This window comes from Chanos chanos, chromosome 2 (assembly GCF_902362185.1).
Source record: "Chanos chanos chromosome 2, fChaCha1.1, whole genome shotgun sequence".
Classification (NCBI taxonomy): Eukaryota; Metazoa; Chordata; class Actinopteri; order Gonorynchiformes; family Chanidae; genus Chanos; species Chanos chanos.
The window spans coordinates 9,102,510-9,116,816 of NC_044496.1; the positions used below are offsets into that span (position 1 = coordinate 9,102,510).

The following is a 14,307-nucleotide window of genomic DNA, read 5'->3' on the forward strand; positions in this document are numbered from 1 at the left end:
CTTTGGAAAAAAAAGCATTATACACGTAAAATTTCACTGAACTGAAATCAGGTCTCAGTGTCTGTTTGATGGCTCTGCCCAGTCTAATTTTGAGAAGAAACAGGACAGACAGAGTCTAATCAGTGTAGTGGGTCTGATGAAGCCTCTGAGGACGAACGTCTGTTTGACACTAATACAGAAACTGTTGAATTTCTTGTGTCAAGAGAGTAGTAAATAGGGTTTGCATCATGAAGTTTTTTTTTATGATTCACACTGTATTTTGGACACAGAAGAGAGAAAAACAAACCCCTTCAAGCCACTCATTGTCTTTTAAGCCGTTCTTTAGAAATACTGTATTGATGTACGAGACTTAAGCTTATTCATTTGGGTTCCACTTTAATGTCGAAATGAATATGAAAATAAAACTTTTACAACAGTAACGCCAATAATTACACATTCATTTCTGTGTCCACAAAGGTTATGTAGTTCCCGCACAGTACATAGTACTGTGCATTCAATATCTCACACAGCCCCTAAGGTCTACCCATAGAGGGCAGTAGAGGACAATGACTAGAAAAAAAGGTCCACCCAAGAATGGTCCTTATGAACGGATTTCAGTGTGGTGCAGTCAGCACACGTACCACTTCATGTCAAAAAAACACTCACAAGAAATAAATATCATTCTCCACACATTCATACGTACATACAAAAAAGATTCAGTGGGATACAGTGGCATAAAGGTTGGAATACACTCATGACTAACTGTTTAAGAATACAGTGACCACATACAGTGACTCAGAAATCATGACAGTAACGTCTGTGTCAGATGCCACTGTTTGGTTCTGTTCTCTTCAAACGTTCCAAAAGATCTGATTTCATATGAGATTTGTTTATGCAGATGATAGCTCTCTGAGGAAAGGGATCCCTCCTTCAGCACTGTGTGAGATCAGCAGTGATCCACTCTCTCCCCGTCATAAAACAAAAAAGGAAGTATCAACGCCTTAATCACTCCTTTCTTAAGGCTCTTCAGTGATTCTCTGACTGCTGTTTGACTCCAGCGGTGGTAAAACCCACACTGGTTCTCCGTTTGCTCTTTAAGAGGGGGCCATGCACCAGGCACAGACTGAAGATGAGGATGATGAAAAGGCTAACGGTGATACACAGCAGCCCTGCACCGAGAGTGTTGGCGAAGGTAATGGGTGGAGCGTGAGCGAGCAGCCAGTCTCTGCGCAGTCCCATGTCCTGCTCTATGGCTTGCATCTGGAAATGAGTGCCTATGATCGCACACACGTGGAACAGCTGGTGGCTGTGACCTGTAATTAATACACAAGAAAAATCAATAAGGGAAACACGTCGAAATTCATGCATTTATGAGTAACTACACCAGAAACTTACGACTGAGACCATTTAGCGGTATAGCATACCAAATGCTACGTTCCTAATATGTTTGCTATTACATAAGAAAAAAAACAAACTGTCATACTTTATTTGTTTCTCGAAAGTTCTGCTGTTTCACCTCTGCTGTAGCCAGGTCACATTCTTTCCCCTATCAGTCACAGTGCATTTTTACCATATCCTACCCTATAGAGCTGTTATGGATTGCATAACACAGATTACGGACTAACTGACAATTGAACAGAAACGAATGACTCATAATATACCTATATAGTCAAAGCGTCCTGGTGCCAGTCTCTCGGGGAGATGGGTGGCGAACAGAAATCCCGTGAGGAATGCCAGGCCAGTGTGATAGAAGTGCAGAGTATTAGCTTGGTTATCAGTACAGCCTTCACCTGCACACAGAAATAACTGCACACAGAAGAGAGATAGGGACAGTAAAGCGTCACGCTTTCCACGGCACGCCTATAGCTATAATGCATTGACTCTGATAGGTTTGTATAACAGAAGGTTCTGGGGTTCTGCTGTCACTAATTTGTTTTCGGCCGAAACGTTTTCCACAGACAATATTGTACAGTGTACTTATAGGCGTATGAGGAACCACACTAGAGTAAGGTATGCCTAACGCGTAGGTGACAGGTAAGCGTAAAAAGTGAGGGAAGCACTTCCGTGGGTTTCGTTGTGACAGGGAAAACTGCCAAGGTAGCTTGGAGTTGAATGCTTGGTTATCCCTGTCTCAGTTTGGTACTGTTGAGTCCTTGAAATAACCTCTGAACCATTCAGAGGGTGCAGCAAAGAGGCTGCTTCAAACAAAAGAGCCAACACCCTACCCAAATAAAAAAAAATGTCAAGGTCTGTGTCTACATACTTTAGAGAAGTAAAGTGGAAACTGTACAGTGTAAAATACTGAAATACACTGTTCCCTGAGCTTAACTGTCCTCAAAAAAGAGATCATACAATTGGTTAGTTTACAGTTTACATTAGTTTATGTGCTAACATACTTACATTTCTCTGACTACATTTGAACTGTCACAGTCCTAAATATTCGTGTTTTTGGGTACTCAAATGAATTTAAATCAGAATGTATTAAGTGGGAAACCAATTCTTGCCTGTGTGGTTTTATGTGAATTCAGCAGTTAAACACCCAAACCTAATCTCCCTTTTTTATTTGCTTTTGCGCTGTCATGCTAAGCTGACAGGTAGTATCAGTTTAATCTGGAAGATTCGAGATGTGTGCGAGTGGATATGGGTTTGAACGCGTGCGTTGAGAAACTTACCCTGTAGAAGAGAGGAATGTTGTCAAACAGGTAGGGGTAAGCAAAGGCAACAATGCGCAGTGTTTTTCCAAGCCTTGGACTGTGGAATTCTGGAAATCTTTGAGAGAGACAGAGGCAGATAATATCAGTTTTGGTCAAAAGATTCTGAAACATGTATTTAAATTCACAATTATTTTTTGAGTGTGATATAACCAAGTGCTCAAAAGACAGCCACTCACCAGTAAACCACTGGAGGTCACAAATGATAACTTTAAAGAACTGAAGGAATAATGTTTGACTAATGTCATTGATAGGCTCTTTGCTCAAAAACAGTAAAACCATACTGAATTTATCTGCATTATGTAATCACATGATTCAAACCATTGTATGCAGAGCTATGTGTCCTACATCAGTGAATATTAGGCTCCAACTGAGAAAATGCTAAATACACACTACATACCGGTAAACACAAATGTACTGTATCATCAGACCTCTTAATGTTAGAGCTGGTAGAGATCTGAAGAAATTCTGAAACTGATCCTGAGTGATAATTATTTTCAGTTTGACTGTGATGTTAATTGACCAATCAATTTAATGGCTATATAGGAAACAAGCTAATTAATTCACTGTTTGGAGAGTAGGCCTAAGTTAGCTAGCTCATGTTTACGCAGGTAAATGATTACTGTATGTGCACTGAATAAGGTTTTGTGATGTCATTTGTCTTTGGTTTGTTTTGTTTTGTTTTGTTTTGTTTTACCTCTTTAGGCTGTTATGGTTATATTGTAGAAATGTCAAACCAAGCCTTAGCAAAGGAGAAGAGAGGAAGAGAGTGTTTTAGAAACCTGTCATGCTAGGTTAAGCTAAAACGTAAAACACTGGAGCAAAAGTAGACTCATGGATGGACATGTGACCAAAGAAACAGCATGATGCTCTAAATCTGAAAACATAACACACAATGGTATCGATACCAAACATACCATTAGACGGTACAGTAACTCATTGAGAAAAACAACATTTTTTGAAAATGGAATCAGAGCTATTCCTGGTGTTTTCTGGAGAGCTAAAGTGAAAGGATTAAATAGCTGATGTAAGATATACATTCTAACTACCAGGCAGTTTTTTGTTTTATTATAGATGTTTTTTTAGATTCCTCATAGCTTTTTATTTTGGATTCATCTCCATACTTTAAAGTTTTTTGATCTGAACATACACAGAAAGGTCTTTTCTTCATCTTCTTCTCCTTCTTCTTCTTCAAAGGAACTCTTATATGAGCATGAGTGTGACTTTGACCATTATAACATTTTCTTTGTAGTGTCACAACGCTGGGTTACCTAACTCTTGCTAAGATGTGTAATTAGCACTAACAGTCTAGACTGTCGCGAGCCAGAGCATTCAAGTAATATTTCTTTGGCTGCATTCTGAAAGCACAGTGTGTTATTACAGGTCGTCTTACCGTGAGTAGCAGGCTAACGCAGTGCAGACGACTGTGTTAAACACAGCTATGGGGATGAAGTACTGATGAAAAGTACTGTTGACCCAAATGTCAGGAGTCACGTACACAGAATACGAGATGGCTGACGCTGCAGAGACATTGAAACACACAGTTGGACAAACATCCCGCATGTGTAGGTGCATGCGTGTGTGTGATCACCGCAGGTATGTGTCTAAGTACATTTGTGCTAAGGGACTGAGGCATGTGTATTCTCATTTGTCTTTGTGCGTCCTTTTTTTTTTTTTTTTTTTTGCTATTGCTTCCCATACTGACCCAGGCTGTAGAAACTGAGAGCTCCGTAGTCGAAGAAGAAGCAGATGTGCCTGGATGTGGTTGACATGGTGCTGAATGTGTGGGCACAGCTGGAAGCCAGCGGGTACATGCAGCAAGACAACAGGAACACCAGCAGAGGCCAGGTAAACGCATCATTCCACACATCCTTCATCAACACCACTGTCAGCAGCTTCCATAAGAAATACCTGTTGAGAGTCATGCACACACACTCACCTGTCAGAGTGAGGGTATATATACATACTCATGCTAAATATAAATATTTGTGCAAATGCGCACACACGCACACACACACACACACACACACCTGTCAAAGTGAGAATATTTTAGTGTACATACATATATATTCACACACTGGAAAACACACCAATACACACATGCACGCACGTGTCACGGAAAACGGTTACAGACACCATCAAAGTGAGGGCAAATGCATGCACGCTATCCTTACAGACCAAAGTGTACGTATCAGTCGATCATCCTCATTTGACATGATGTCTATGCTTTGTGAAATGCTTTTACCTGTCTAGACTTGTCAAGGGTAGATCCCCCCCCCACCCCAGTAAGTAATCAAACAAGTCTAATCAGTGTGCTTCAGTTTGTTTTACAGTGCAAAGCATTGTTTCCATGCTGAACTGTGCCCTTTGTATTATGTAAGAGAGTGGGTACAGCAACAGCATTTGGAAAGACATTGTATTTAAATAAGGTAAGTGACTTGATAACGACCCATACATCTCCGTAGTTCCCATGTCTTGCCTTTCTGATCAATTTTCATATTCTTTCCATATTGTACCCTTTAATAGTTGAGGGACCGCAAGAATCTCTGACACAATGACAGTTATACAGCGGAAAAAAACAGTCACATCCGTACTAGGCAGATACAACCATTTTGTTTGCTCATGGTGAATTCATAATCTGTTGTTAGCATTGTGATAAGGGCAGCGTAATGGTTATGGATAAATTACAGAGCACCTCTGTCTCTTTCCGGAATTTAAATTTAGGAGAAGATGAAAGGTCCTTTCACAAAACTGAGGACACAAAATTTATAACAATATAGCAAGTTACGGCCCTTGCTAAATGTACAGTGCATTGATATATCAAGCAATGGAGGAAAACATGTAGGAAAACACAGTTTTCAGGTAACGAAATGTTTTCTAGCTGTTTCTTTTGCTTAAAAGTGTTACATCACAAGTGTTTTTTTTTGGGGGGGGGGGGGTATTTTTCCACTTCTGGTTCTCTGTCTCTCTCCTCCCCTCCCACCCTCCTGCTCCTCCCATTGAACTGCACACACACACACAAGGATGAAGAGAGTGAAAGGTAAGGGATGAACCTCTGGAACGATTGCAAGACTGATATGTATCGGCATTATCTATTGTAAAAGGCAGTAAATACATAAAGCTGAACTGAATAAGACCAAATCCATTATTCTTCAGTGAATGAAACGTCAGTGAGTCTTGCCAAATGGTGGAGGCAACTAATTCAGCCCCTTTTAGCCACATTAATCTTTAATAAAATCATTTTTAAAAGTCTGCTCACTGGGGGTGCAGGAGTTATCTCCGGTGACTTTATATCTATTAGGTAGATATCCGGGAAGGAGGAGATGTTGATTTGGGACAGAGACATAATTCATACCAGTACTATAATACACTCCTTTCCTCCAGAGACAGATCATTTCTTGATGGTATAATATTTTTTTGTGGTAAATTTGTCCTGTTAACCAAATTCAGTCCAAATCTTACCTTTTTTTTTTTTTTTTTTAGCATAAACGTGACATAGAAGGAAAGCTGGTCTCAGGCACCAATGTCATTATGCATTTTTTTTTTTAAGGTGTGATTGTCATTTTTATGTGATATCACTTTGCTCTGCAGTGTTTACTCACAGCACAAACACATGTGAAGTTCATGCTGGGAGCTCATTAACAGTGCTGAGAGATTAACAGGTGAGCAGCAGGTATGTTCTCTTAGGAACATTCCTGCTATGTCAACTCTCAGCTGGGGAAGTATGCATTAACTCTGGAAACTCAAGAGAGTAATTCTCTTGTTTCACCCCCTGTTGAAATGAACTCCACATACTGCACCAGTAAACAAAAGCATCCAGTGTTGTCAGAGAGACAGGCTTAGTGTCTCTGCCGTAGGTTCGAGACATGTAGTGGGTCCGCAGTGAGTTCGCTGCACTGTTATTTGTACATTTTAAACCCAACAGTCATTACAACGTAGAGGAGAGTTAAGATGTCTTGTCAACATTAATGGAAAAAATGAGTGTATGTATGGATAACTTTACCATGTCGGTAAGAAGTGTGTCCAGACATTGAGAGTCTCATTGGTTAACTGGAAGAGGCTGAGGACGCAGTCTGTGGCTGAACTACGAGGGTGTCGATAACCCGAAATGATGCTGTCCTCATGGAATGCCTACAGGAGACAGAAACCTTGTCGTACATTGGGCTAACTTCATGCCTCATATAATGTATATCACCCATACTGTTGCCTGTGAAATACATCTATAAAATAAGCAATAAAACTTGAGAGTAGATGTGAGAAAGAACAGTGACAAACTGTTTGGTTCATTATCACTTGTTTACATTTACAGAAACGAATATATCAGATATGCTATGAAGGTAAGCTGGGTTACAAAATGTCCTCTTCATAACTCTACAGTATGGTAACTACAAACCAATGACTATTAAAAACTGTACATACTCAACATACATACGTACATCATCCTTTAGTATGTAGAACATTCAAAGTGTAATTTATGATTTAATAGAAAGAAAGGTAGATTTTACAGGTAAAAGAAGTAACTTGCCTTTGGCACTTGGTTGACAGTGAAGACTCGAGGTAGTTTGATCAAGCTTAGCATGATCCACAGGAGAGAGGACTCCACATACAACTCCACAATCAAGAGAACCACAGACACTAACTAATGAGTGTGAGAATGTATGGCTGGTTATAACTCTCTGTCTGTATTCCCTGCCCACCTCTCCACCCAGTGCACCTGAGGAGCGCTTCCCCCTCCCAGTGCACAAAGTGCCAGTGAGAAAACTCCCAGGCCAACTTGAGTAATACAAACGTACACGCCCACTCAGACACACACATTCATACATGCGCATAGACACAGAGGGCACAGAAAAGGAGAAACGAGTAAGTAAACACACGCACACACACACACGCACGCACGGTAAGTAATATCGCACTGTGGACAAAACACTGGATCAGCACAATGTCAAAGGGTCGGTTCACTTACAAACAGCCAAAAATTCTGTTGAAGTGGCAAGAGCATCATCACATGTTACGTTATAGGAGAATCCAACAAGTCAAACAAGTTTAGCACGATGAGATAACAACAAGAGGGACCAAACCCTCTCTTCAGTTACACTGAACCAGATGTAACTGACATCACTAGAAAAGGCTTCACAATCTGTACTTATTTATAGAACAAGCTGCCATTTGAACAGCATCCAACGACAGGTGTGATATAGAGTTTTCCCATCTCTGGATTTTTTTGATTTGTTTGGGTAAAGTGCTTATCAGTTTCGATGAGCTAAAGCGAAGGTGTAACTCTGCTGGAGGGTGTGAGTAAATGACGACTGTCGAAGAGCAAACAAAGACCTTTCATTCCATTCCCTCAGGCACAACACGTTATCTTCTTCAAACTTTAAAACATAAAAAAAAAAAAACTTAAACTATGAAATACAGTCAACATCTCTTATGACAAACATGGTCTTGCTTCTGCTGAGAAGTGCAAATTAGATACAAGCAATAATAAGCTGTAAAATGTTAAGTAGTGCCAAGTACATTGTGTGTGGGCGACTCAGACAATAAGAATTTCACAAGAGATCCAAACCAATGCTAGAATCTGGGTGTACACCTGTTTACACATACAATTCTACTGCCTTGGATTCCGCCCGAAAGAATGTCTGTGCTTTCTCGGAGTACATAGCTGCCAGATTTTTCTGCGAATCTGAGAGTCATATGTTTTTGTTCTTTATGTAATCCTGGTATGGGCGATCAAAAAGAACAAAACAAAGGCATTTTAATGTAGTAACACTTCAGTGTGAAAAGCACCTTGGATTCCTCTTCAGCACAAGAAACTGTCTTCCACCTCCTTGGAGAATAAACATCAGTATTCATATTCAAGGGTGCCAACACAATTTTCATCTGTTTATTTTCTTTTTAACAGGCTTTTGGGCATAGATCATTACTCAGTTCATTAACTGTACTCTTAATTTACATATTCTTGTATAATTTTTCAAACACACATACTCTTAGGTCACAGAATATTTGGAGTTCAGATAAAAGTATTATGCAATTAATTATCTCTATTATGATGAAATCTCACGTCCATTTTCAGCTGTTCTCTTTTCTCCGGGCATCTAATGACTTAATTTCCTGCTCAGGTGAGGCATTTAGTTCTTTAATGGGACAGATTCAAGAGCCTGGGAACCTGAGACAGATATTGGTGAGGAAAATTTACTTAGCTGAGTTTCAAAGGGCAACTGAACTTCCTCACTATTGCCAGTCCATTCAAAGTTTTGATTACGCTAACGAGTGCAGGCAAGTCGTAAACGCCAAAACAAGTAAAGTGACGTAGTCAAATACAGGTATGAAATTCTAACAAATGTCTCATCACTGGATGTTAGAACTCCGTTATCTGCTCTTAAGAAAGTCAACTGACATATGTATGGTGTCCATCGATCACAGTACAAGGTATTCACATAGCATTTCTGCATTATACACTATGTTAACAATTAAAGAGTTTGAAGTGCTTTAGTTGTTCAAAGCAGTGCAAATTGGCAAACATTAAAATGTAGAAAAGACAGCACTGACAATAAGTATTACCCTTACACTGTTAGATAAAAATAAAATAGACTAGAACATGCAGGACATGTTGATATTGTACAGTCATATACTGATCCTTCTCATTCTCAGGTTCATGTAATGAGATATTTAAACACAGGGGGGCAGTCTATTCGTATTTTAGAGTCCTGCTATGGGCAACAGTCCAGCACAGTCATAAACAAACCAATGTCTTGTTCATACATCAATGTAACGTGGTTTTATCTCAAACTGGAGGGCCAGGAATTGGACTTTAAATTAACCAAAACAATGTGAAATATCTATTGGACCCTGATCCATTAGCTGTACAGTACAATAACTGTGGTCACATTCAGGTTTCGGTCAAACAACACTGCACTGCAGAAGAGAGGAATGACAGAGTCACTCTCTGACAGAGAAAGGACACTCCCAGACAGCAGAATATTCCTTTGTAAAGCATTGCAAGGGTTTGCCGAAGAAATATAATGTGAGTCTTCACCTGCCAAGACCCTTGTCAACAAATCATTCCTCACTCCAGAATGTAATTCAGCTTTATGGAGTCAACCAGTGTCCAAGGACAAGAATTAGGCTTGTGGGGGCCCCTTGGCTGATCAGAAATGAATCATCATGTTACATTTCTGAGTGTTTAAGTGTCACAGTATGTATTAGCTTGCAGCTAAACGTATTCAAAAGCAATCAACTTGAAAAAAAGCTAGCAAACTCACTCCTAGCTTCATCATTAACCACTGTAGAAACATTGTAGTCCTCAAACCTGGGAGTTGAGTTCTACTGGCAAATTCCCCTGAATGGAAAAAAAAGAGGGAGGAGAAAGAGACTATAAGAGAGAAAAAAACAAAAAAAACAGAATGGTATTCAGCACCAACCTTTCCTTCCACCCACGCCTCTCATTTTCACCCCATAACACAGCACAGAAGACCTCTTGCTCTGCAGGCGAACACTTTCCACAGAGTCCTGAGTGTCTGAGCAATAGAAGCCCTGCCCCGGATCCCAGAGTCTGGCTGTTAAAACCTTTTTTGTCTAGTCTCTGAACTTAGGTGGGCAGTGGTTGAGTGGAGGCGAGGCAACCTCCTGTTTCGGTCAATTGCTGAGCTCTGTCTTCATGCTGTGTTTAATACGGCGCTTTCTTTTTAGGTCTAATGAATGAGCATTTACTCATTAACTCGTCCATATTCACTGTAACTTTTGTGTCGCAACGTGGGATGGAAAAGTCAATTAGTAACGTGACAAAAGTTCACAAAGCAAATAAAACAACATGTATTTACGCAGTTATTATCAGATTAAAAAAAAAGAGTGTAGAATTTTTGACACACTTTGGCTTCTTTTGACACACTTTTGATTCAAGGTATCAATCTTGATTTTTGAGAAATATACATTAATTATATTTTTCAGCTCTTGTCTGATATTTTCCCCATGCATTTTTTTTAAAACCAGTTTCACTCTTACTATTTCCTTGCTTTTCCCCGATTATACCACCCAATGGACGTACCCAAGCAGCAGCCGTTTGGTCCAATCTGCCCTCTCCCTGATGCATAATTAAAGAGAGAGACCGAGAGAAGCACAGATGCATGCCGGCTGGGGCACAGGGTCGCACACACCCAGATGAGCACAATATGCCAGCCCTGCCCCTGATGCCACCTCTGACACGACTGCCCGTGTAGGAAGAATATTTATGCCACACGGGTCCATGGGAGTGAACAATAATGCAGGAAATAACAGGCAGGCTTAAAACAATGGATGAAAATATGCCAGAAATGTACCAGAGTCTAAGATAACCAATAAAGGTTTCAGTCCAGAACAGGGATGGCTCTATCCTGTACCTTGCCTTCTTGAAGCATTTTGATTCAGTTTTAATCTAAGACACCCGATTTGACTCGAGCCCTCTGAAGAATTTTAATTTTCAAGACCAGCGTGTTAAGATCGCCACTGGATTAGGAATGTTCAGGCTGCCAGATGCTGGACGGCCACCTCTGGTTCGATCCTTTCTAGCCTACCCCCTGCAGAGGTCTGTGAAGGCCTCGGCTCTGTTTGCTACTCGGCAAGTGATGTGTGATAAATCCACTTTGCATGCTATTGTACGCGTTTACAGCGCGCCATCCTTCACTCCCTGCCTGTAAAGAAAAATTAAATCCCCTCAGCTCCTGCTCTTCCACTGTCCCCTCTAGCCCTGGACACAGCCCCGACACATGAGGCAGTCGGTAGAGGGATGGCTGGTTCATGCAGGTGGTAATCGGATCAGACAGGCATTGAAATGAGCTCAGTACTGCCTGCTCCCCTGCTTCCCCTTTGCCATAAACTCCTCTAATGTTATCAGAGTCATATCTGCTGGAGCTCAGAGAGAGAGAGAGAGAGAGAAAAAAAAGAGAGAGAGTAAGAAAGAGAGAGAGAGAGAGAGACAGTGATCAGTATGCTGTGGAAAAGCCTTGGAGCCAGAGTGTGTTATTTATGCGTGAAGACAAAAGCCACAGAGGGCAGATACCACAGGTAATGTGGTTAAGACTTGCCTTTAGAGGGCAATGCAAAGGTCAGCCTCACTGCCTCAGTTTATGGCCTATTGTCCTTTTCCGACATCACTGTTTACATAGAGCTCTGTTCATGTGTGTGTGTGCGTGCGCGACCGAGTGTCTCTGCCTGTGTGTGTGTGTGTGTGTGTGTGTGTGTGGGGGAGTAGATATATGAAATCCAAGGCTTAATTGAATCCATCAAAATGAGAAACAATAAGCAATTTGACAATGGCTGATGTTTGCACGTTCCTCTCCAAAACAATGCTGGTCCAAGTACAAGTACAATAACCAGACAACCAATTTAAGAAAAATGCCTTTATTTTACAACTTTAAAAAGCAATTTAAAGCACAAAGATTTGACTCTTTTATATAAACACTCTTAATTTCTGCATAAAAATGGTCGCATGTGCACATTGTGCTTGAATTGCAAAGTCTGTACAACCTCCCTGGATGCTTGCAGCTACAGCGATCCAGTTTAACATCTTATTGCATACATCACATGTGACTGCACATGTCAGGACAGTGAAGGAGAAGGAGGAGTAGAATAGAAGAAAAAGAAGAAGGAGGAAAAAAAAAGTTACAATTACACAGTGAACAATAATAGCAGCTCTCAGAGGAAGGCCTTGCACATTGTCCAGGAAAAAAAAAAAAAAAAGTGAGAATGAGTGAAACCAGAGACAGAACTTGTGCTTTTTTCTGCTGTTTACATTGACGAACAGCTTAAAATAGGTCAAACTATTACCTCATTTCAAATAAATTCAAATGCAGATTTCAAAATTAAGCAGGTTTAAAATGAAACTCCTAAAAATGTACACTGTAAGCTTCTACTTTTCCCTTGGAAATAGTACTGGATTTTAACATTACTTGAACAGTTGCACATGTCCCCTTAGACAGCTGTGATTACATTTCTGTTTTGTTTTTTTTTTGTTTTTTTTTAGATGAACACCTCTACTCTATAGAACTCTATGCTTTAAAAAACTAAAACAGCATTAAAGTAAAAAAAAAAAAAGCATTTACCCTTCAAAAGGAAGGCATTCAACAATCAAAATATTCCATTCCATGACATCTAACATCGCTCCATTCCAAATGTCTATGATTATGAATGTTCAATGGTAAACAGTAAACACACAAACAAACAAACAAAAAATCTTTAAAAAATAATAATAATAACAATCATATTACTAACAACCCAGACTTAAAGACTTTGGTATGAAAAAAATTATGAGCTTTCTTTAAAGTCCCTCATGGTAACTTGACAGATTCAATTTCCCTTTTAAGAACACGCTGTTTTTTCAGTCTCATTAAGTGGCAAGTATGAAATGTGCATAGTAAATGTGATTGCTAGACAAAACGCTAGCCACCCAATGTTCAAAAGAAAAGAAGAAGAAGAAGAAAAAAACAAGAAAACGAATCTCTGTTAAGCGAATCACGATAGATTTGCAAAAGCTCTACTCTGTCAGCAACCTGACATCAAGCCAAACACCAGGGCAAAGGTCAAAAGGTCATTACTGAGGTCCAGTGAACGATCACTTGGAGGAACAGGAAGAGAGCAGAAGGTCGAAACATTTCAACAGCAGAACATCTCTATTTAGAGAACAGACAAGTCAACGTTAAGGGGAATGGTAATTTTTTTTTCCTCTCAGTTTTACCCTGCAAAGAGCTCTCCATCCCACATTTTGAATATTCAAAGAGTGTCCTTTACCAACAAAATAAGTGTTAATGGAAAATCTGATCTCCATATTCTGGAAACTACAACACCAGACAGACCATACCCAATTTAACTGCTAATTACCAAACTAATATTACCGTAACTCCACTCTTCAAACTTATTCTCCCTTTCACAGGCAGCACAGGGTCAAATCACTGCCCTTCCCCTGTCTCTAAGCTACATTTCAAATCGTGTGTGAGCGACCAACAAAAGACACAAGATGTTCGTATCAGACCATGTAATGAGTGAAAGTTCTCAGGACCGTAAAGGTAGTGTGCAGGGGGATGTGTGTACAAGCCTGTTATGTGGCCCTTGTCTTCCTGGAATATACTGGCACGTTAATGTGTCGTCGCTGAAGTAAACCGATTATTGATCACTGACACTGTGACTTCGCAAAGGAACATTGACGAGAAGACTAAGGAATTATATCCGGACTGATAAATACTGAAGGAGGACTGTCTTGACGTTCATACAGACCTCATGGCAGAAAAAAACAAAAACAAAAAACCCAAAAACACACACATTTTATGCTCCGCAGAGTAATGCTTACTATTCAGACCTGGTGATGACATTCTGTTCTTCCAACGATATGCGAGAATGTAAAAAGTCTACGGGGAAAAGAAAACAGACTTCCAACTGTTTCTTAGTCTGTTTATAGCTTCTGTGAAATCAGACAGGCAGGTTGAAGAGAACTAATCAACACATGCCATATGATCCAAACTAAGTGGAAGCTATTCAAACTAAGGGACAATGGAGCATGTCTAAAACATCTCAGTCAGGAAGAAAAGCTTCTGAAGGCCTCACCTTGACGTATGCCATGGGTAAAGTGCAAAGAGACTGAAGAGAGACTTAG

The 14,307-nt window shown here is 40.1% G+C and overlaps 1 protein-coding gene across 1 annotated transcript; it reads right to left on the minus strand.

The window, feature by feature from the left end:
- Window positions 1-1,005: 1,005 nt before the first annotated feature.
- Window positions 1,006-7,269, minus strand: paqr5b (progestin and adipoQ receptor family member Vb). Its single transcript, XM_030794166.1, has 8 exons — window positions 7,216-7,269; window positions 6,694-6,821; window positions 4,396-4,601; window positions 4,084-4,210; window positions 3,388-3,432; window positions 2,652-2,748; window positions 1,641-1,785; window positions 1,006-1,292 (listed from the first exon to the last, which is right to left on the minus strand). The coding sequence occupies exons 1-8, from the start codon at window positions 7,267-7,269 to the stop codon at window positions 1,006-1,008; spliced, it is 1,089 nt and encodes a 362-aa protein (XP_030650026.1).
- Between the last annotated feature and the right edge of the window lie 7,038 nt (window positions 7,270-14,307).